At 41.0% G+C, this 23467-nt stretch overlaps 1 protein-coding gene across 1 annotated transcript in view; it reads left to right on the top strand.

Annotated features, from left to right (window-relative positions):
* Positions 1-21854, top strand: part of IGDCC3 (immunoglobulin superfamily DCC subclass member 3) — a 141900-nt gene extending 120046 nt beyond the window's left edge. Inside the window, exons 8-14 of the mRNA XM_044277023.1 lie at positions 3132-3379; positions 8974-9138; positions 11685-11873; positions 12431-12535; positions 15598-15736; positions 19543-19741; positions 21729-21854. Of these exons, the coding sequence (XP_044132958.1) occupies positions 3132-3379; positions 8974-9138; positions 11685-11873; positions 12431-12535; positions 15598-15736; positions 19543-19741; positions 21729-21854 (1171 nt within the window). The remainder of the gene's footprint in view (positions 1-3131; positions 3380-8973; positions 9139-11684; positions 11874-12430; positions 12536-15597; positions 15737-19542; positions 19742-21728) is intronic.
* Positions 21855-23467: the final 1613 nt, after the last annotated feature.

Consider the following 23467-nt stretch of genomic DNA (forward strand, 5'->3'; position numbering starts at 1 on the left):
CGGTTTCTCCCATTGACTTCCATTGTGCTCGGGGTGCTCTGTACAGCACCCGAGCATCGCAAAGTGTTCTACCCAAGCACTTTGGTGCTTGATCAACACTAATGGGCAGTCTTTAGTGCTGTTCTAGCCTGTAAAACAGCCTAGGTCATCTTAAAGTGACTGCGACATATAACAATGGGTAAACGCATGGCCGCTGGTGGTATCAAACTGCACTGTAGGATTTTTTACATAAAAAAAAAAAGGTCCAAAAAATGTTTGTGTTTTTGGCAACAAATGCCTGCCGTGGTGTAATGATCTTCCTTCTTCATCTTTTCTGTCTTCCTATCTGAAAAATGGCTGATGCCAGTTTAAGAAATTTGGCTGAATTCTGGTTTGACCTAAATTTTTTGAGAATTCAGATTAAATTTGATTTTCTAAAAATGGATTCACTCATCTCTAGTTTTGGTACAACAGAGAACGGTGGCTCACTGGTGTCCTGGGTTCGACACCAGTAGAAGCTGCATCTACTGAATGATCATGTGTAGTGCCTTCTTTAGTTTTGTATTGTGCTTACATATGTATAGGGTTTTTGGGTTTCAGCTTCTAACTTTGCATAGTGCGCTTGCTTTACCCTGCTAGCTGAGACAGTCTTTAAAGTAGTCCAGATTACAGGATAGTCATAGTCATATGATCCCCAGGGAATTTCTTGGACAGTGTGACCCCACTTAGGTTTGTCATCTTGCTTCTTGATGCTATAAGCTGCTCCAGTTTCAAGGGTCATACACAGCCTTGGAGGTGGTTGTAATCCTGGACGATGGAAAAGTAGGGGCTGGGGGGGGGGCACAAGTATCCAGGATACATCACTATGGCAACAAGTAACCAGGGCACTGAGCTGTATTGATCCCCCCCCCCCCCTCACCATGGTAATTAAAGTCTTTCATTTCAATAGAAAGGGGCCGCCGGCCAGAAGGGTCCCTGACTTCAACTTTTAGATACTTAACCCCTTGACTGAATATTTTCAAAAGTCTATTGCTGATGATGAAGAAACTTTTGGCAATGAGTAGGTTAAAACAAATGCCGCCACTAATAAAGTTTGCTAAGGACAAGTGCAGGAAAGAAAAAAAACTAAAAGAGATGTCATGTTCCCATTGTGGGCCTGCTCAATGACCCAAGACGTGAGAGGTCTGTGTAGCTTTTCCTGTCCCACACGGAAAAGGTTAACCAAGATTAATGGAAGGCTACCATTACTTTTTGCAATTTAATCAAGCAAAGCCATTACCTAATACGCAGGATAAATCCAGACAGATCATTGTAATGGCGATACAAAAATAATTGCAACAGATACAGAGTCTGGGAGCACAAAAGGAGCTAATGTCCTGTGTAAAATGACGTTATAAGTTGACAACATAATCAGTGGCTGTCATCTAGCATTACTTTAGGTTGCAGTACCTGCTCTTTTTGAAGCACCTGGAAAGTATCTTCAACTACCTTACCCCATTGTGGTGGCCTGTGGGTGTCCTTACTGGGGATCCCAGTGTACCATCAGTCTATCAGTGAAAGCTTCAGTCCATCGATCAGTGCTTATAAGTGATGAATATTGCAATAGGAAAGTCCAGTTCTATCATAATTCTGTGCTCTGAAACCATAAAAACCCATAGAAATATTATCTGGGAACTCTCAAGAGATAGTGGCTCAGTGGTTAGCACTGCTGCCTTGCAGTCCCTTGGGCCCTAGGTTTGATAATCCGGCCAAGGACAACATCTGCATGCAGTTTGTATGTTCTCCCCGTGTTTGCGTGGGTTTCCTCCTACACTCCAAAGACATTCTGATAGGGAACATAGATTGTGAGCCCCATTGGGGACAGCAATGTGATGATAATGTCTGTAAAAGTGCTGCAGAATATATTGCTGATATATAAGCAAGTCAAATAAATGAAATAAATTGACTGTGGCGAGTTAAAGGCTATGAACACCTTCAGAAGCAATTTTGTTATCATTCCATTTTGGGTTAAAAAACATTATTTTAAAAATGTTTTTCCTCTACAGCTTTCCATTTCATTGAGTTTGTAGACTGTTGCATTCTGCTTTGCAGACAATCTGTCAAGGAGTGGCTGTGTTAGCTTGATCTGTAGCCCTTGTCTCTGAACTTCTGATAGGTCATAAACACTCATTTAAAGAGAACCTGTCACCACTCCTGACCTGCCTATTTTAATAGCTTCATGTATTCCCCATATAACAGCAATTCTGAAGCATCTATTCTTGTGCCATTCCTTTATTATTTCTACTAGAAGTTATGAATGAATTGCTAGCAGTCTGCAGTAAGGGTACAGAGGGGAGGTAACCAGTTGGGGGTTGTCCCTGCACAGTTTAACTCTACCCAGTCAGTCCTGCCCTTGTCAGACTGTGCAGGGACACCCCCCCCCCCCCAACTGGTTACCACCCCTCTGTACCCTTACGGCAGACTGCTAGCATTCATAATAAAGAAGTGGCACAACCTAGAGTCATAAGAATAGATGCTCCAGAATTGTTATTACATGGGGAATGCATGAAGCTATTAAATAGGCATGTCAGGAGCGGTGACAGGTCCTCTTAAAGCCATATTCTTATCAGGTTGATAAGAACATAGTTATAATAAGTGTTTATGAACTGTAAGGCATTCAAAGATAAGCCAAACATAAGCCAACACAGCAGCTCCCAAACAAATTCATTGTAAAGCAGAACACAATAAGACCAATTGAAATTGAAAGACCAATTGAATTTATTTTTTTTAACCTAAAGTGAGTAAAATATAATAGTATATTTTTAGGACCTTACTTCAGCCATAAGAAACACAGGAGGTCATTTATTATCCTGAAATACGCCGGTCTTAATAAATGACCCCCAGAATGCTTGTAAGAAAGAATATCTCCATAAAATGGCATGAGATGGAAAATGCTTCCAAATGCCTTCCTGGGTGCCATATTACAGCACCATTCAACTTGAAGGTTCTACAGAGCCATAATACATTTACACATGCGTGACCACGTCCTTACCATCACTGCCGTTTCACCCATGTCCCAGTCAATTAAGTTGTTTAAAACAGATAGGATTCGACATCTAGTAATGAATAATTTCATCGTTTTGGCTTTACCAAGCTTGCTCTTGTTTTCTTAGCTCTTTGACTATTTCCGGGATCAGTCAGGAGGATGAGGCGATCTACCAGTGCATAGCACAGAACAGTGCTGGTTCCAGCCAAGCTAGTGCCCGGCTTTCTGTAATATGGGCAGAAGGACTACCAGGTGCACCACAGGATGTCACTGCCACCACTATATCATCAACCTCCATCCAGGTGTCGTGGAAAGAGCCGCTGGAAAACACACAAGAGATAATTGGATATGTGGTCCACATCCGTAAAAGTGAAGGTACCTAACTACCTACCCGGCCTTGTGTATATAATGAACGTTTTACTTCATCTGGATATTTTTCCATGCTTTATGTAATATTCATTTAAATTTTCACCTAAAATATTGACTAGCAATTGTAATGCAGGAAGCTACAGTAAGTAAAGTCCTAAAATAATCAAGCATATTGCTGGGTTTAAGGATTTAGTACAAACATGATATCTGCAATTACAGATGTAGCAGAGTTAATAGTCATTTATAATGCATTAACTAGATGTGATACTGTTAACTCTGCTACATCTGTAGTTGCCTCACAAAGTACAGTAAGTAGTCAGCAGAAAGGGCTTAACTTGCCGCTCTGGCCAGATCAGACATGCAGATTCTTCATACTGCTCTCTAATACATATTTATACCTCTGATTTACATGTAATTGAAGCAATCACCAAAACGATTAGGGCAATTTGCATTAAACAGAGTTCATAAAATAGAGGACGACTTTAACGCATTTTTTACTGATTGCTAATTTTTCAAATGGCCCCAAATTCTGTAACTGTATTGCAGCTGTAATTTGGTATAACACTCGGTTGTATGGTCTTTTGTCCTACTGAATTGCAATTTTGGTGTGCTATTACTTGTATACTGTAATGAGTCCTATTCCCTTTTATGTTCCTTTTTCCTACAGTTCATTGCTTGTCTGATATGTGGGTGTCCAACACCCAGGACCCCCACCGATCAGCTGTTTGAAAAGGCACTGGCTCTCACAGTAATGCTGCAGCCTTCTTGCTGCTTTGCTTAGGCCATCTGAAGTGAAGTTCATCGGTCACCTGGCCTAGGAGCAGCCCATCCCCATTGAAGTGAATGTGGCTGAGCTGCAATACCAAGCACAGCCACTGTATAATGCACGGCACTGTGCTTGGTGGGCTGAGAGAAGGCTGGGGGCCTACTGCGAGTGTCGATGCCCTCTCAAACAGCTGATTGGTGTCGGTCCCCAATGTCAGACTCCCACCTATCAGATTCTGATGACCTATCCAAAGGATAGGTCATCAATTAAAAATCTCATAAAACCTCTTTAACCCATAGAAGACCCGCGCCGTACATGTACAGTCAGATGTCCGTGACTTAAGGACCAGCACAGTACATGTATGGCGCATCTCCTGCACCTGCCCGATCCGCGGCAGGGGTCCGGCAGTCACTGATAGCCAGAGCCCTGCTGCATGCGCCGGTGTAAAATCACCGATGCCGGTGTATTAACCCTTGATGTGCCGCAGTCAGCGCTGACCACGGCACATGCAATGTCCTCACGGGAACCGGAGCAGCCATCGGGTCCCCGTGCTTCTGTGATGGGGACCCGATGGCATAGAAGGCAGCCCGAGGCCTTCCTTAGGCATCGTGGCTGCCTTCCGGTGGAGAGCCTGTGAGATCCAGCCCCCTGGATCTCACAGGCCGGAAGCTGTATGTATAATACACACTGTATTACACTTACAGCCAATACATTCCAATACAGAAGTATTGGAATGCATTGTAAAGGGGATCAGACCCCCAAAAGTTGAAGTCCCAGAGTGGGACAAAAAAATAAAGTAAAAAAAAGGTAAAAAAATAAAGTTTTCCCAATTTTTTTTAAGTTTCAAGTAAAAAAATAATATCCTTTTGCCAAAATAAAGGGAAAAAAGTGTAAAAAAAAGTGTAAAAAAGAAAAGTACACATATTAGGTATCGACGTGTCCGCATCGACCAGCTCTATAAAACTAACACATGACCTAACCCCTCAGTTGGAAACTGTAAAAAAATGCTGTTATTGTGTAAAACTTAAGTAAAAAAAAAAAGTATATGTATTAGGCATTTCCGCGTCCATAACAACCTGCTCTATAAAAATACCACATGACCTAACCCCTCAGGTGACCACAATAAAAAATTAAAACCCCAAAATAGTGCCAGTCAAACTGTCATCTCATCCCGCAAAAATCATACCCTACCTAAGACATTCGCCCAAAAACTGAAAAAACTATGGCTCTCAGACTATGGAGACACTAAAACATAATTCTTTTTGTTTCAAAAATGAAATCATTGTCTAAAACTTACATAAATAAAAAAAAGTTGACATATTAGGTATCGCCGTGTCTGTAATAACCTGCTCTATAAAAATATCACATGACCTAACCCCTCAGTTGGAAACTGTAAAAAAATGCTGTTATTGTGTAAAACTTAAGTAAAAAAAAAAAGTATATGTATTAGGCATTTCCGCGTCCATAACAACCTGCTCTATAAAAATACCACATGACCTAACCCCTCAGGTGACCACAATAAAAAAATTAAAACCCCAAAATAGTGCCAGTCAAACTGTCATCTCATCCCGCAAAAATCATACCCTACCTAAGACATTCGCCCAAAAACTGAAAAAACTATGGCTCTCAGACTATGGAGACACTAAAACATAATTCTTTTTGTTTCAAAAATGAAATCATTGTCTAAAACTTACATAAATAAAAAAAAGTTGACATATTAGGTATCGCCGTGTCTGTAATAACCTGCTCTATAAAAATATCACATGACCTAACCCCTCAGTTGGAAACTGTAAAAAAATGCTGTTATTGTGTAAAACTTAAGTAAAAAAAAAAAGTATATGTATTAGGCATTTCCGCGTCCATAACAACCTGCTCTATAAAAAATACCACATGACCTAACCCCTCAGATGACCACAATAAAAAATTAAAACCCCAAAATAGTGCCAGTCAAACTGTCATCTCATCCCGCAAAAATCATACCCTACCTAAGACATTCGCCCAAAAACTGAAAAAACTATGGCTCTCGGACTATGGAGACACTAAAACATAATTCTTTTTGTTTCAAAAATGAAATCATTGTCTAAAACTTACATAAATAAAAAAAAAGTTGACATATTAGGTATCGCCGTGTCTGTAATAACCTGCTCTATAAAAATATCACATGACCTAACCCCTCAGGTGAATACCGTAAAAAAATAAAAATAAAAACGGTATACAAAAAGCAATTTTTTTGTCACCTTACATCACAAAAAGTGTAATAGCAAGCGATCAAAAAGTCATATGCACCCTATAATAGTACCAGTCAAACCGTCATCTCATCCCCCAAAAAATTTGCCCCTACACAAGACAGTTGCCCAAAAAATAAATAAAACTACGGCTTTCATAATGTGTAGAAACTAAAAAATATAAATTTAAAAAAAATACTTGTTATGTAAAACTGAAACAAACAACCAAAAAAAGTAGTCCTATTTGGTATTGTCGCATCCGTAACAACCTGCTCTATAAAAATACCACATGATCTAACCTGTCAGATGAATGTTGTAAATAACAAAAAATAAAAACGGTGCCAAAACAGCCATTTCTTATTACCTTCCCTCACAAAAAGTGTAATATAGAGCAACCAAAAATCATATGTACCATAATATAGTACCAACAAAACTTCCACCTTATCCCATAGTTTCCAAAATGGGTTCACTTATGGCGTTCCTTTCCTTCTGCGCAATGCCGTGTGCCCGTACAGCAGTTTACAACCACATATGGGGTGTTTTTGTAAACTACAGAATCAGGGCCATAAATATTGAGTTTTGTTTGGCTGATTTTCCATTTGAATCCATTTTTTACAGTTACAAAGCAAGGGTTAACAGCCAAACAAAACTCAATATTTATTGCCCTGATTCTTTAGTTTACAGAAACACCCCATATGTGGTTGTAAACTGCTGTACGGGCACACGGCATTGCGCAGAAGGAAAAATTTTGCCCAAAAAGTGACATTTTTACATTTTATCTCTATTTTCCATTAATTCTTATGAAACACCTAAAGGGTTAAAATCAGTTTGTAAAATCAGTTTTGAATACCTTGAGGGGTGTAGTTTCTAAAATGGGGTCATTTTTGGGTGGTTTCTATTATGTAAGCCTTAAAAAGGGGGTCTGGAAATTTTCTGAAAAATTACAAGATTTGCTTCTAAACTTCTAAGCCTTCTAACGTCCCCAAAAAATAAAATGGCATTCGCAAAATGATTCAAACATGAAGTAGACATATGGGGAATGTAAACTATTTTTGGAGCTATTACTATCTATTATAAAAGTCGAGAAATAGAAATTTGGAAATTTGGCAATTTTTCAAAATTTGGGGTTAATTTGGTTAATTTATTTTCATAAAAATAAAATAAAAATTGGACTCAATTTTACCACTGTCATGAAGTACAATATGTAACGAGAAAACAATCTCAGAATGGCCTGGATAAGTAAAAGTGTTTTAACGTTATCACCACATAAAGTGACAAATGTCAGATTTGCAAAAAATGGCCTGGTACTTATGGTGAAAAATGGCAGGGTCCTGAGGGGGTTAAATATAGTCTGTCACCTACATGGCCGGCCTTAGGACCTGTGCAATTGTACTGGGCGCATCACTCTGCTGTAATAAAGGAGCTGCTAGACCAGCTCTTGAAGATGCAGCCAGCTAAAAGTTCCCCAAACTCGACCCATCCCTCCTCACACTGTGACACTCCCCGCTCTTCCAGTGTAGCTTGACTGCGTAGGAACCAGGGAATTCACTGTTACAGCACGATGCCTTTGTAGGGCATTGAATATAATGATACCTTTCACTTAGTGATCCATTGCTTCATAAAGTAATTTTAATCTATATGCAAATGAGCAGTTAAATGCACCAAGGGTGGTCTCAAGTCCCTCTGTTTACCCTGGCGCCTCCTATTTCCCCATACTGCCCTCCCTATCCTTTATGAATTACAGAACCAGGTTCCTGCATAGTCATCTTGCCTGGCCCTGTCAATCAAGAAGGAGAGGAAAGGGCTGGCAGAGGAAGCAGGAAGGACGAGCGTGGTGGGGGTCTGCTCTTGTTGCAGAATGAAGCAATGGATCGCTAAGTGAAATGCATAATTACATTTAGCTGAGCTAGTCCTACAAGACATTGTGCATGGTCTAACAGTACATTTCCTAGTGATGATGTCCCTTTAAAGGAAACCTGTTTTGATCAATTCCCTTTTGTGCATGCGCCAGCCCTTATCTGTATTCCAGTTACAGGCACAGAAGGGGATTGAAGCCTGGTTGATTGCAGTAGGACACCTAGATCTGGACTCATTGTGGATGATGCAGGAGGAGTCGTTTTTGTTATACAAGGAAACGGGGGCTGAGTTGCAGATGAAATTTCAAGACACTTCTGTACAGAGTATATGCCCAGCAGATACTTTAGGACTCATTTACTGTATATACAAACCAGGACATTTAGAAAGGTCTTTATATGACCTAGCGTATGGTTGGACCACTTTAAGGGTTCCCTTTAAATGCCATCTGATATTTTTATCATTTCTTAAAATTCACAATTCCTCAAATACTGATCTGCTTCCAAAGCAGGCCAAAAAAATTATGCAAAATACTGTATTTTCACCCTGAACAGATGTATTTTCCTGCTTCGTAGCCAAACCAGATTTGTGTCTGTAGAGCTTTGTTCCTGTTATTGTGATCTTATACCTTTCAGCTATCTTTATATTTGACCTAACATGTAGAGCTGATGCTGTATTGTTATGCTTTAAAAATGAATTATTACTAGCAATGCACATGTACGGAGGAGTGATTGGGACATCTGGTTTGTTTCCAGACCCTGTCCAAATGGAATACCAAGAAGCTGTGAGCAAGGACACTTTTCAGCAAACTATTACAGATCTAGAACCATCCACCAGTTACATCTTCTACATAAAAGCATATACCTCTAGAGGAGCAAGCAAAGCATCTGCCAGCGTGGAGCAGAACACTTTTGGAGAAGGTAGGAGAAAAAAAAATTGTGAACGAAGCAGCACATCATGCCATAGTAAGGACAGGGGTGCACCACCAATGAGGCGAGGTGAGGCGATTGCCTCAGGCAGCACCAGGTAGGGGCAAGAGGGGGGCAGCAGAAGGGGGGGTTATCTGCTTCTGCAGATAGTATTAAGAAGCACAGTGGGCACGGTATGTGTTGCTATATTATCTTGTATGTTTTGTAGCTCTGTATGTAATGTTTTCCAAGTATGTCTTTAACAGTAGGGCTGGAGAGAAGGGGTTAAGTTAAGAAATTGGCATTGGGGGGTTGGGGCGCCGTTTCAGTTTTCACCTCAGGGGGCAGAAAGGCTAGGTGCACCCCTGACTAAGGAGTACTCCATTGGATCAGCATCATATAAATTCACATACTGTACTATTTGGGGCCAAGAGTGATATAAAACCAATTAGTTGTGCTCACCAGGTAGTAGCAGTTTGTATAACATATTTGTTTTATTGCATTTTGTTAGATATATTTTTGCTATGTAGCCTTATACGAATTTACCAGGGGAATAGAAAAACAGGGTAAAGTACTACATAAGTTGTTGTGAGTTGCAATCCCATTGATGCAGGTATTGGCATGCAGAAACAGAGTTTACAGTAAGTTTTGGCATAAGCTGAAAAAAAGTCACAAATGCTGCAACTTCTAAGACAAGTTCCAAAGAGAGGCAGTTAAAGGGCACCTGTCAGCAGATTGGTACCTATGACACTGGCTGACCTATTACATGTGCACTTGGCAGCTGAAGGCATCTGTGTTGGTCCCATGTTCATATGTGTCCGCATTGCTGAGAAAAATTTCAGTATATGCAAATGAGCCTCGGGGAGCAATGGGGGCGTTGTTATTACACCTAAAGGCTCAGCTCTCTCTGCAACTGCCACACCTTTTGCACCTTGATGGACAGGGCCAGGTGTGATGACGTTCACATTGCCTGACCCTATCTTTCAAAATGGAAAGGGCGCGGCAGTGGCAGAGAAAGCAGAGCCTCTGTGTGTAATGGCGACGCCCCCGTTGCTCCTAGAAGCTCATTTGCATGTATTAAAACATCATTTTTCTCAGCAATGTGGGCACATATGAACACGGGACCACCACAGATGTCTTCAGCTGACAAGTGCACATGGAACAGATCAGCCAGTTTCATAGGGACAATCTGGGAGTGTTAGTTCACACAGCAGTGATAGGCACAGTTCAGAAGTATGTTACAGAGTAGACTTCACCAAATAGTTTTGTATAGGCAGAGTGTATAGGGAGTATCACTCTGAGTTCACTTTGCAATCTTCCCAAATAACCACAGGTGTGCAATTTCATTCTCATTACCTATTTCTGCAATCCCTGGTCTCCAGGGTGCAGATCTTAGGTCAAGATGACCAAAGTATGGCAGGCACTGAAGCAATATACTCTTTCCACAGCAGTAAAGTCTTATTGCCATAAACTTGTGATACCTTACTGTCTGAATACAGTGCAGGGCTTTGATGGTTCTAGACATTCTGTGAATGTATGTTCTCTTTCCTTCAGGTGTAGTCTCTCAGTTATATGCTAGCTTTTTAATCTCAGTAATTGTGTTTTCTGGATGAGACTTCACATTGACCTACTTGGCAGGAGCTCACACATGAAGATCTTGACTCTAGATTTATTCAGCTAAGACTTACTAACTTAGCAGCCCATCACCCTGGGAACTAAGGCTAAGACTGCCATTGTTAACTATTTGTTGTCTATACACAACCATTTGGGATATATGGTACATATGCTTTAACATTAAATCACAACATTCAAGTCTTTTGCATGAGGTTAACTCTTTAGCATTAAATTAACCCTTTGCAGTGACCCACTGGGTCACTGCACATTCCTCTGAATAGGGTTGTTTAGCAGCAAGCACCTGGATTTCTGCAAGCCTCATTGAGACTGAATTCACCCTAGCAAAATTTTGTAGCCACACTGTAACTATTGTGGAAAAATAAGATGCATGCTACACTAAAATTAGATACTGGCATACTGCATGGCAGTATGCCAGTATTAGTACCTATGCCCTGGGGAGTATGACAATTAATTATTGTTCACTAGATTTTAATTGAGCAAAATTAAGTAACACTAAACCTAGAAATGAAAGATAAAAGAAACCAGAAATACAGTTGTCATGCCTGTTTCTCATTCTTAAGCACTTTCTGCATGATCCTGATACAAAGAGTCTTGTAGAAATCCGATCTCCTGATCTGCTCCATCTTTAGATGGAGACCAACTGTGTGGTGGGGCTTATCAAGGATTGGTGCAGCCTGGACAGAGCAGGGACGTTCCTGCTCCAGCCACTTGTCTTACAGGTAGACCCAGGGCTGTGAGGAGGGGGGACAAGGATGATGATGATCCGGAAGCCATCCTGCAGTGTCTCTAATGCTAACACTATTCTAAAAATTGTACAGATCTCTTAAATAGACTCTCAAGATGTTTCAAAACTGGAATTCCTGAACATATAACAATATACACTGACTGACATGGTACTAACTCCAGTGGTCTTATCTTTCCAGTACCGGCTGTCCCCTCTCTCTATATTAAGGTCCTGAATAGTACAGCCATCCAGGCAGCCTGGGAGCCGTCAATTAAACTGGGCCAAAATGAAGGTTTTAAACTCTATTACCGCAAGGTACCTCTACCACACTATATCGGGCCCATGCTGCTGCCTAGCAATGTCACAACATACAACATCTCCCGGCTTGGTAAGTACTATAAGACATGACACCCACTCATAGGTGCTTCTTATACCAGAGGGATATTTTCATTGGCCTTGGTAGTACATTATACATTATTATGTGACACATGGCACAGACAGGAACCTGGTGCAACACCTCTGTGCCCTATAATTATAGTGATGGGTTGCAGAATTATACAGCAACACATAATAATAGTAATCAAAAATGGAGCCGGCACCTCCTCTCTATTAACACTGTCAAAATTAGACTGACATTTACAGCAGTAGCACTGCCTTGTAAATGCCACTACGGCAAAATGACTCTGATGTTTAATATAGTAATTTCACATTGAGTCATTTAACAGCTGCCATTCATCAACATGCACTGTTCCCAAAGGACAAGGGCAGTATATGTTCAGGATAAAGCAGTCCTAGAAAACAGTTCTGTAATGTAAGAATATACTTTCGATAACAGCCACATTTTGTATTTGGTAGGTAGTGTAGTTTTGAAACACACATCTAGTGGATGTGCTCATAGCGTTACGGAAATGCATGGATTGTAATGTAATAATGTTCTGTTTCTAGACCCCTTAGTAGTGTATGAGGTGAAGCTGTTGGCCTTCAATCAGCATGGAGATGGGAATTCCACAGTTCGCTTTGTGTCACTGAAAGAAGCATCTGCCCGCGCTGGTAAACGGCTCCTAAATATTACATTAAACTGTATAATTCTATATCAATGACTACGCATCTAAACAGTGACCTACAGAGAAGAAAGAGAGCTCCATTGTACCGTAGATGTTCTCCTAATGTTGGTTCTTGATATCTTACCACCTAATCCTGGGTAAACGAGAACTGAGGAACGGGAAGAGGCAGTAGTTCAGGTCAAGGTTTGGTTCCAACTGGAGACAGACCCCCTTTTTATCCTCTGTAATAACACCAACCAAAATAATGCTAATAAATCACAGTAATGAAGTGTGGCAGTATACAATCCTGAAACAATGCCGCACAAGATAATGTAAATGAATATCATCTTTATTAAGTCATGATAGATAAAACACATAAACAGTTTTAATCTTAGATTCATAATGGTACATGGATGGTAGATGTAACAGCTAGGCGGGTCCCAGGATTCTGAGGTACTTAATCCTAATAAAATGCAAATTGGCTATGCTAATATGCATAAAATAGTGTGGCAGAAGATCAGCAATACAACCAAAAAATGGCAACGTTTATACAAGAAGACAAGCAGGCCACCAGAGCAATCAAAAAGTGCATCATAAGCAATGTCAAGAGCAAGGTACAAACCAAAGATCCAGGGGGCAGAAGGCAATCCCGACAGAGGTTTCACCTAAGCTTCTTCCTGGGGGCGTGTCAAATGACCCCTTGTGCTCAGTTTAAATACCCCCTTTCGCCAATCATTATTTCCCTCACATATGGTGCATATATAATAAATGAGTTCCATTACATTCGGATGCTAGGCCTGAACAGAGTATCCAGTGGTGAATAGATTGGAAAACTCACTAGTGTGGTGCGAACGGGCAGGAGAGATCCCGCGGGATTACATGCTGCCATACAAAGCAGAAGGGGGTCAGCGTTCAAGTACCTATAATAGTATACATAGTAGCGCCGTAACCCCTGGCAATAAAAAGTGCAAACATAAAGATGGACAATAAAAGACACTGAGTGATAATACAAATAAAGTTCCAGTGCTGTGCTGATAGATCATCAGTATCTGATCGGTGGGGACCCCTGCCATTCATCTGTTTGAGAAGACAGCGACTCAGAGGAAGGCAGAGGATAGGTCAACAGGAAAAAAAAACTCTCAGAAAACCCCTTTAAAGCATAAAATTCAGTTTGCATTGTCTACTTCAATCTGTTCTCCCAAAGTAAATTCAATTAATGAGCCTTCTTAGTTTTGCTGAGTCCGTTACATTTGCGTTCCCTTCATAAAATATGGTAAAAACAAGTTTTTTTTTTATTTATAATTGCATCAACCGCGTCATGTCAGTAAATGCTCTAGGGAAATGTTTCTTCAGTGTCTAAGGAACTGTTATTGGTTTACAAACATGTTCTCCAATTCCCTAAGTATACCATAGATGGCTTCCTACATTAGTTCATACCTGTTTCTACAAGGCGAATACTAACCCTCTGTGCTCCTGATGAAGCCCACTCACCCAGCTAAGCTAGCTCTCTTTGCTTTGCACTTATGAGGGGCAATCACCCCGAAGCAGCTGTCTGCAGATGAGATACTTCCTTAGCTATAAATCTAAATTATATCTCAAAGCCTGTTTAAAATGTCGAGTTAATGAGTGAAAATAGTGGTTAAATAATTCTCACCGATATTTCAAGAAACAAAATTTACCAGGGACCCACAGAAACTTAGTGGGGAAATATCCTTTTCTAAAATTTAACTTTTATAAGGTATGCAATAAAAATATACACCACAGGATGTAACAATTGACAGACGTACATACATATAAGGGGTTCAATTAGAGATACCCCAGTGCTAGTAAGGCAGTAGGTAATAAATTGAACTGCTGGGCCTGGATGGACGCCAGCAGTCTTACCTGACCAACCAAATAGCTCAGATCAGCAGAGGTGTTGCCTGGGTCAGACGGAGTCCTGTGTAGGCGTACAGTCCTATCTCACCCTATATTTGGGGGAAAGGGTCTGCTTCCATACTGCCTGTCTACACAGAGCACTCGCCCTAAAAAGGGCGACCCCGTCAGGATACCTGTCCCTAGTTATGGACCTGATCGCTGGCACTAAAAATACAAATTAACTACAGACCTCCCGACGTGGCACGTTTCTGTCGTGTCGACTCCTCAGGGGAAAGCAAGTACATGTAGAAAACAGACTCACTAAATACCAATTGCATCCACAGGTAAAATGATGCAGACTGCGGTCAAGTGGTACTAGAGAGAAAAAAAGAGAAGGGGGCTCAGATGGTGTAGATCTCAGCCTAAACTATATGACATCCGTGGTGCAGGAGTGCCATGTTGCGGAGGGAGTAATAGCCCTCTGCTCTTAGGTGTGTGAGGATATGGTGGTCCTCTCTCAAGGTAATGTCCCTCAGATATGGGGGTTCCTCAGCCAATACCAGCCACGATTGTTTAAAATGTCGAACATTGACATATAGGAGAGTTGCCTTCCAGCTTGTGGCACCACATATGAAGGTTTCTTTTAGGCCCCTTGCAGACGAGCGTTCAGTTGTTCAGTTTTAATTGTGTGGGTGCAATGCGTTTTGATGCGTTTTGCACGCGCGTGATAAAAACCTGAATGTGTACAAATAACATCTTTTAGCAACCATCCGTGAAAAACGCATCGCATCTGCACTTGCTTGCGGATGCGATTTTCAGGCAGCTTCGTTCACTTCTATGGGGCCAGCGTTGCGTGAAAATAGCTGAATATAGAACATGCTGCGATTTTAACGCAACGCACAAGTGATGCGTGAAAACCAACGCACATGTACACATTCCTATTGAAATGAATTGGTCCAGATTCCGTGCGGTAGCAATGCGTTCGCATCACGCATTGCACCCGTGCGGAATACTCGCTTGTGAGAAAGGGGCCTTAGAAGGAGAGCTAATTTGCACCACTTTTACCCAGAGGAGCATTGCATGGCCTATAAGACTCCTTATGTCTACTTGGTGCTCTATCCCTTTGATCTGTTTCTAGTGGCCACAAAAAATCCACAAAGTTCCCACAGGTTTTGGAAGGCTTTCTGTATAATCCCGTATTTCTGTACACAGTGCTAAATCCATCCTGCAATTGTGTAGGTGATGAACAGAGGGCAAAGTCATCTACCACAGGCATCATCATTGGAATACATATTGGCGTGACCTGCATCATTTTCTGTGTCCTGTTCCTTATGTTTGGATACCGTGGAAGGTAAGATGAGAACATTTTTTATTAACAGTAGGCTGTAGAAAGAAATGGATAGATGTTGAGAGAAAATAGGACAATTCATAATTTAATGGGCCAATTTATTCATACTGTCTTAAAAATAGACAGCATTGGACTAATATGAATGCGCCAAATTTATCACAGTGTCTCACAGGGGAATGATAGATTTGGCGCATATTTAGACACTTCTGTCTTTACGCCTCTTGCTTACATAAGACCAATTTTTGTGTGCTAAAATTGTGGCTTAGTGTGTTGTATTTTAAGCCTGCTCTACACTAAACCATGCCCTTTTCATGCACCTCTTTCTACTAAGCCATGCCCCCTTTCATCTACCCTATTCCACTAAGCCAAGTCATTTTCATCCACACCTTTCTAATAAGCGATGCCCCTTTTCTCACCTATTCCACTAAGCCATGCCCTCTTTCATCCACCCTTTTCCACTAAGCCATACCTTCTTTCATCCACCCTATTCAACTAAGCTATTCCCCCTTTCATCCAACCTATTCGACTAAGCCATATCCCATTTCATCCAACCTATTCGACTAAGCCATATCCCATTTCATCCAACCTATTAGACTAAGCCATATCCCATTTCATCCACCCTTTTCCACTAAGCCATGCCTTCTTTCATCCACCCTTTTCGATTAAGCCATTCCCCCTTTCATCCAACCTATTTGAATAAGCCATGCCTTCTTTTATCCACCCTATTCCACTAAGTCATGCTCCAAACTCTTTGTCTGGTGCGATCCAAAAAGTGAATACAATAATAATACGTTTCACACAGGGAATGTGCACCAGAATTTAGGCCTGTTTTGATTAGTAAATCTGTCTCTGATTTAATATGTCTCTCTTGCACAATGTTTTCAACAAGGGAGCAGATGTATTATTGAGGGATGAATATGTCAGATTATATTGCAAGCTAATTAAAGTGGTTTTACGGGATTTACATATTGATGGCCTATCTGCAGGATAAGTCATCAATATGAGAATCCCAGAAAACCCCTTTGATGCAATGCCCTTTAAAAATTCAGATTTTATATACATTGAGCACACAGTCTGGTCTGTGGGTAGCACTGGTTATAGAACAGAAGGAGCTGAGCAGATTTATATATACAGTATTAACATAGTAACATAGTATATAAGGCCGGAAAAAGACATCTGTCCATCCAGTTCGGCCTGTTATCCTGCAAGTTGATCCAGAGGAAGGAAAAAAACAAACAAACTGTGAGGTAGAAGCCAATTTTCCCTACTTAAGGGGAAAATAATTCCTTCCCGACTCCAATCAGGCAATCAGAATAACTCCCTGGATCAACGACCCCTCTCTAGTAGCTATAGCCTGTAATATTATTACACTCCAGAAATACATCCAGGCCCCTCTTGAACTCCTTTATTGTACTCACCATCACCACCTCCTCAGGCAGAGAGCTCCATAGTCTCACTGCTCTTACCGTAAAGATCTTCTTCTATGTTTGTGTACAAACCTTCTTTCCTCCAGACGCAGAGGATGTCCCCTCGTCACAGTCACAGTCCTGGGGATAAATAGATGATGGGATAGATCTCTGTACTGACCCCTGATATATTTATACATAATTATTAGATCTCCCCTCAGTCAAATCTTTTTCTTGTTCACAGGAGCCCAGAACTGTACACAGTACTCCATGTGTGGTCTAATGATTTGTAAATTGGTAGGACTATGTTCTCATCACAGGCATCTATGCCCCTTTTGATGCAAACCATTATATTATTGGCCTTGGCAGCAGCTGCCTGACACCAGTTTCTACAGCTTAGTTTGCTGTTCACTAAAATTCCTAGGTCCTTTTCCATGTCAGTGTTACCCAGTGTTTTACCATTTAGTATGTACGGGTGACTTGCATTATTCCTTCCCATGTGCATAAACTTACATTTGTCAGTGTTAAACCTCATTTGCCACTTACCTGCCCAAGCCTCCAATCTATCCAGATCCCTCTGTAGCAGTATACTGTCCTCTTCCATGTTAATTACTTTACACAGTTTAGTGTCATCTGCAAAAATTTATATTTTACTGTGCAAGCCTTCTACAAGATCAATAATAAATATATTGAAGAGAATAGGACCCAATACTGACCCCTGAGGTACCCCACTAGTGACAGTGACGCAATCTGAGTGTGTACCACTAATAACCACCCTCTGTTTTCTATCACTGAGCCAGATAATTACCCACATACAGACATTTTCTCTCAGTCCGAGCATTCTCATTTTATATACTAACCTTTTATGTGGTACAGTGTCAAATGCTTTGGAGAAGTCCAGATACACGACATCCATTGATTCGCCGCTGTCAAGTCTAGACCTTACCTCCTCATAGAAACTGATTAAATTAGTTTGACATGACCGATGCCTCATGAAGCCATGATAATATTTATTTGCTTATTTTTGAGGTACTCCAAGATAGCATCTCTTAGAAAACCTTCAAACAGTTTACCCACGACAGATGTTAAACTTACCGGCCTATAGTTTCCGGGCTCTGTTTTTGGACCTTTTTTTAATATCTTCTAGCCATCTTCTCCCCCAACACAGCTGCCCATTCCCCATTGAGGTGCAGCCCATCCCTACGATAGAGTCTTTTTAAAAAGATTTATTATACCTTCGAATTTTTTTACATTTTATTCCTGCTGGTTCTGGTCTTAGGAGTCCAGTGGGTGTTCCTACTCAGTGCATGACAGCTATGTCTTTATACACAATGATACCAGTAAGGGCTAGTTCACAGGCTGACTGTGCAGTAACCACCATTTTTTTTAATGAGAGGCTGCACTACCATTCAAGCCACCACTGGTTTTCTTCTGTGACCGAGCCAAAGAAGGACATGTACTTTCTTGGAACGTTGTCTGCACGGATTCAGATGAAAACTGTGGATGGTGTCTGCTCGTGGTGAACTTCATTCAATGGGGCTAAATTGCAAGTGGGTCCACCACGTCAAGTTGAAACCAGAATTTTTTTTCTATGAAATATGGAGCGAAATTTCACAAAGTCCGTCAATCACCATTTAGAACTGCCCACTGGACTTCTAAGCTGAGAGTGAACAGGAATTTAAAAGGGTTTTCCAAGATTCTGATATTGATGAATTGATGATCTATCTTCAGAATAGGTCATTGATATCAGATTGGCAGGGGTACTATACAGTGTATCTCTTTAGCTGCCCCTACTATATAACATGCTGCCCACGGACTGGATAGCGAATTCACCATGTCAGGTTCCGTATAAAAGGGGTTTCCTGCCCCTAATACACCACTACTTTTTGAGATGTTTTTGTGGTGTATAAAATTAAATTTTGACTATTCCTCAGAACCTCGATGTATGCTTATGTAGAAAGAAAAACAGGGGTTCTAATCATACCTAATTTAGACCTTTTATTATGATAATGTTCTCTCTTCTTTTTTTGTGTTATGTGTTAATTATAAGAGAACCCCCAAAAGTATCATATACCAACTGCAAATTAAGCATGTGAAAAGTCCTGGATCAGTTCTGTTTCTATGTCCTCATGATCTTTGGCAGTTAGAGTTGCCATTGAAACATCATGTGGTCGAAAACAATTATCCACATGAATGCACAGTGTGAATTGGATTGAGTGGTGGTACAGTTACGAACATGACTTTGATCAGCACAATATCCCTATCACAAAGCTAAATTGGCATAATGCACAGATATGGGGGTTGAACGTCAATCAGTGATATCCCTGTACTGGTAGAATGTACAGTAGTATATTTTTTTTGCAGTAAATCTAATTTCTTTGTCTCGGCCTCTTCTTCTTGCAGACTGATGAAGTGTAAGGCAGCACAGGACCAAATGTCAGCTCCTCAAGCTGCTGGCGGCATTAATGGAAGAATTTCACATCGAAATGCTCAAAATGGTGCTACACTAACGGACAGTAATGTTTCAGAACTGAAAGGGAAAGTTGCTGAACTCAGTGAGATGGAGCATCTCTTTCCTCACTCCCCACATCACAGATCAGAGGTGAGACACATTCATACAGACATATCAGAAAGATAGTTGAGTATCATTGGGAATAGCGATGAGCGAATTGGGGACGAACGATCCGAATTTCAGGATAAATTCAATTTCCTCGTGCTTCGTGGTAGCCAATTGATTTAACCTGAAATAGTGCAAAAAAACAAACAAAAAAAAAAATCATACTTACCTGCTTCATTTGCTCGCGACGGGGTGGCTCCAGGCATCTTGCTTGTATATCTTGACCGAAATACCGTGATGGCGATGGCGGTGGCAGGCCCATGACGAGCAAATTGATCAGGTAAATATGATTTTTATTTTACACTGTTATGTACATCAAATGCCGTGATTATGTATGAACGCGGCATCTGAGGGGTACAATGACAGGGGGACGCGCAATCGCCGCTCCCTGTCATTGCATCCACTAAGAAAGATACAAAGAAATGAGCTTCATAGCGAAGTAATTCGTCACAGAATTCATTTTTTTGTAAAATTCGGCGAAGCAGCCGAATTGAATTTTTCAATACTTCGCTCATCTTTAATTGGGAATGTTTCTAACTAAGTGAGTACATCACATGTATACAGCTCATGTATGAAAGACTACAGAAATGTCTTGACGGTTGCCAACCTTGCTTTAGACTGAAAAATCCTTTGGTATTTCCTGTGACAAATGTAAATTTGTTGCAAAAAAGGTTTTAAAAGAAGTAGGTGCTTGAAAAAAAAAAAAGTCTTATATTGCTAGCATGGTGAAATGTACGGTAGAGATGTGGAGAGGGTGTAAATCTCACCCGGTTTCCAGTTTAGTTGGGTTAGGTAGCAGAAATCCAGAGATGTGTTTTGCTTCAGCCATAACTTGCTGGAAATCTTTAGTTTAAGTTATAAGGGCTGGATTTCTTTAGACTGGGAGACAGGTTGGTTTTGGAAGTCTCTCAGTCCACACTCCTAGGCCACTACAGGTATTCCCCTGGCCCGAGGAGAGGCTAGTTGCGATAATCACTGAGGGATAAAGCAATCCTTAGTGTGTTTGTGGAGACAGAATAAAAAAAAAAGGAAGACAGATAGGCTCCCTGTGGTCCCAGCTAGGAGACCACAAGGCTGAGTAAAGCTTGAGTTATGGGGGGCCCAACAACGCTTGAGGAAAGCAGTTATCGCATGGTCATCAGAGTCGGAAAGACTGCTGGACCGTATCCCTGCAAGGTTTTTTTGTGGACACCATCAGGAAGACAGGTGGACCGAAACCCATGTGTGGCGGGGTCACAGCTAGGAAGCTGTCTGACCAAATTCCTAAGTGTGAACATGGTCTTAGAGGTGAGACCTCTGTATAGTTAGCGCTCAGACGAGCAGTGTTTTGTTTGATGTTGTAACTTAGATGCCACATTGTTATGCTGAAGTGTCGGAATAAAGCACCACTCGAGCTTGAAAACCCCCTGTTTGATAAGAAGTCTGTCATTGGTGTCATTGCCAGCCATAGACGTCCTCGTAGCAATATTCTAGCCACATATGTTACGATAAATGTGTGTCAGCTACAAAGGTCCTCATAACAGTGTGGAATACCCATAGATGTAATATGGCGCAGGCTCTAAAAACAACATACGTTTATGGTGGCACACCTACAGCACCTCATCATTCCCTCTACCCCTTTCTTTGTAGTAGCAGAGAAAAGGTGGCATAACCTTTTTTCACTCTGTTACCACTGTAGACATAGCTTTTAGGAAAAGGATAGGTCTAGACTAAGCTTGGTCAGTCTTCTCATGAGTTTCATAGCAGCTGCACAGGATGCCTCTATCCTATTGTATTCATTTATATAGCTCCAACATAGTCTGCAGTGCTGTACCAAGACTCACTCACAACTTTTGCTCAAACAGTGCTACAGAAAAATGCCCAAACTTCTATATGTAACCTTGCCTACCCTTTTCATGGAAAGGCTGCCTCGCCCAGTTGGGTGGTGGTATCAAAACCATCTTAACCTGTGTTTTTCTTTTCTCCATATCAGTCTGCGCCTTCACATTCTTTGGATGTAACACTGGTATCCGCCATCATTCCTGATGACATCATTTTTGCTGAAGAGGACCCTCCTGGATCTCAGGCAGTAAACCCTCCACCGGCAGCCAAGGACTGAGCCCCTAACTTCTTTTAAAACTGAACAGACCCAGAATTCTTGCTGCTCCTTTCAGCTGTGTTTGTTTGGGGCTTTCTATACATCTCAGGTCTCCATTTTCCAAACCCTGTAAATTTTCCTGTACCCTTTTGATAGAATTTTGTACTTTTTTTTATTATTATGTGAGAACTTTGGCACTTATAGACTGTTACTCTCAAGAGACTGTGGGCAGCCATCATCTTTTCACTCAAGACACATGGAACTTGCCTGCTTTTTAAGCCCTTTGGATGCTAGGGAAATTTACTCAGTTCACATCACTACCCACTGACATTTTTTAACCCTTGGTCGTTATTTTTATTGCAGATGATTGTTTAGGCCCTCAGGGGTATCCTGAGGAAGCCTGCTGCTCTTGTAGCCTGGTCTGACTTTTATATATTTTTTTTTTATTTGTCTGCTGGTGTGTTGAACACAAACTGTACTGAGGGGTCAATCTCCAAACCTACCTCAGCCGGGATGAATGTTTTCTGTTCTGTGATCGATTTGCATGACTAGTGCAGCGACATGTCCCCCTATGGATTACAATGTAGGGGTTTAATGTGTGCAATCTAGTGACAATATTGCAGATATCGAATGACTGGAGCCATCTAATGAGGAATGCGTGGAAAACACTGATTAAACACAAGCAGTGTATGCAGATACCGTTTTGTAGATCTACCATCAGGTTATGTTTCCAAAAAGTGACATTTTAATAAGATGTGGAAGAAAAAACACATTCAGGTATATGCTAAATCAACATTAAGGACCACTTAAAAGCAAAAGGAGGACGAAATATGTTCTGACTTGTGTGCTTTGTCCTACAATTAGGTCCAAAAGCTTCTATGTTGAGGACATTGGCCACAAGAGGGGCTGTAATATAGCGTGCTATGTGTACAATATAGAGTACAGAGATCAATGGAGGTATCACATTCATAAAGCAATCTATATGGACATGGGTAGGGAACTAAATAATGCCAACAATTTTCTGAAAACCTATAGCTTAGCTAGGGTACTGGCTCTCCTCAAAGACACCAGCTTTGTATGGAGACCTAGTGGCGATGCTCCATGGGAAAATAATATGCAAAAAGGTATCTCCCAGGGAAAGAGAACCATCTCGCTTATTTTTGCAAGTGTCTCAAAACAACTGTGGCTATTTTAGCTTGGTTGTTTTCTCTCTTCATGTCCCAACGCTTGTTAAAAAGTTGGACTTTGACACATAGGGAGCTCATAGCAAGGTGATTCTCTTTCTCTAGGAAATACCTATTTGCTGAAATCCTATAGAAATGCGTTAATGTGGAAATAGCTAGCTTACATCAGACATAACGTAGTTTTGCCCATTCCGTCAAACAGCACCAGCAGTCGACCCATTTAGTTTTTTGACCTTTTACTATCAGTACATTTGGCCCGTTGCTATGTTTCCCCTATTCCCCAGGTAGCCATGTTTTGCCAGTTAGACTGTACTACCCACTTGATTAGCATTAACAACATAACCACCAGCTAGACTATGTCAGGTAATCTCATATTCATCAGCAACAAACCACAAACATTCCTCCTTATTTGGTTCCTCATGACTGATGTTGTTCTGAGGTAAATTTCCC

The sequence above is a fragment of the Bufo gargarizans genome, chromosome 2 (assembly GCF_014858855.1).
Source record: "Bufo gargarizans isolate SCDJY-AF-19 chromosome 2, ASM1485885v1, whole genome shotgun sequence".
NCBI lineage: Eukaryota > Metazoa > Chordata > Amphibia > Anura > Bufonidae > Bufo > Bufo gargarizans.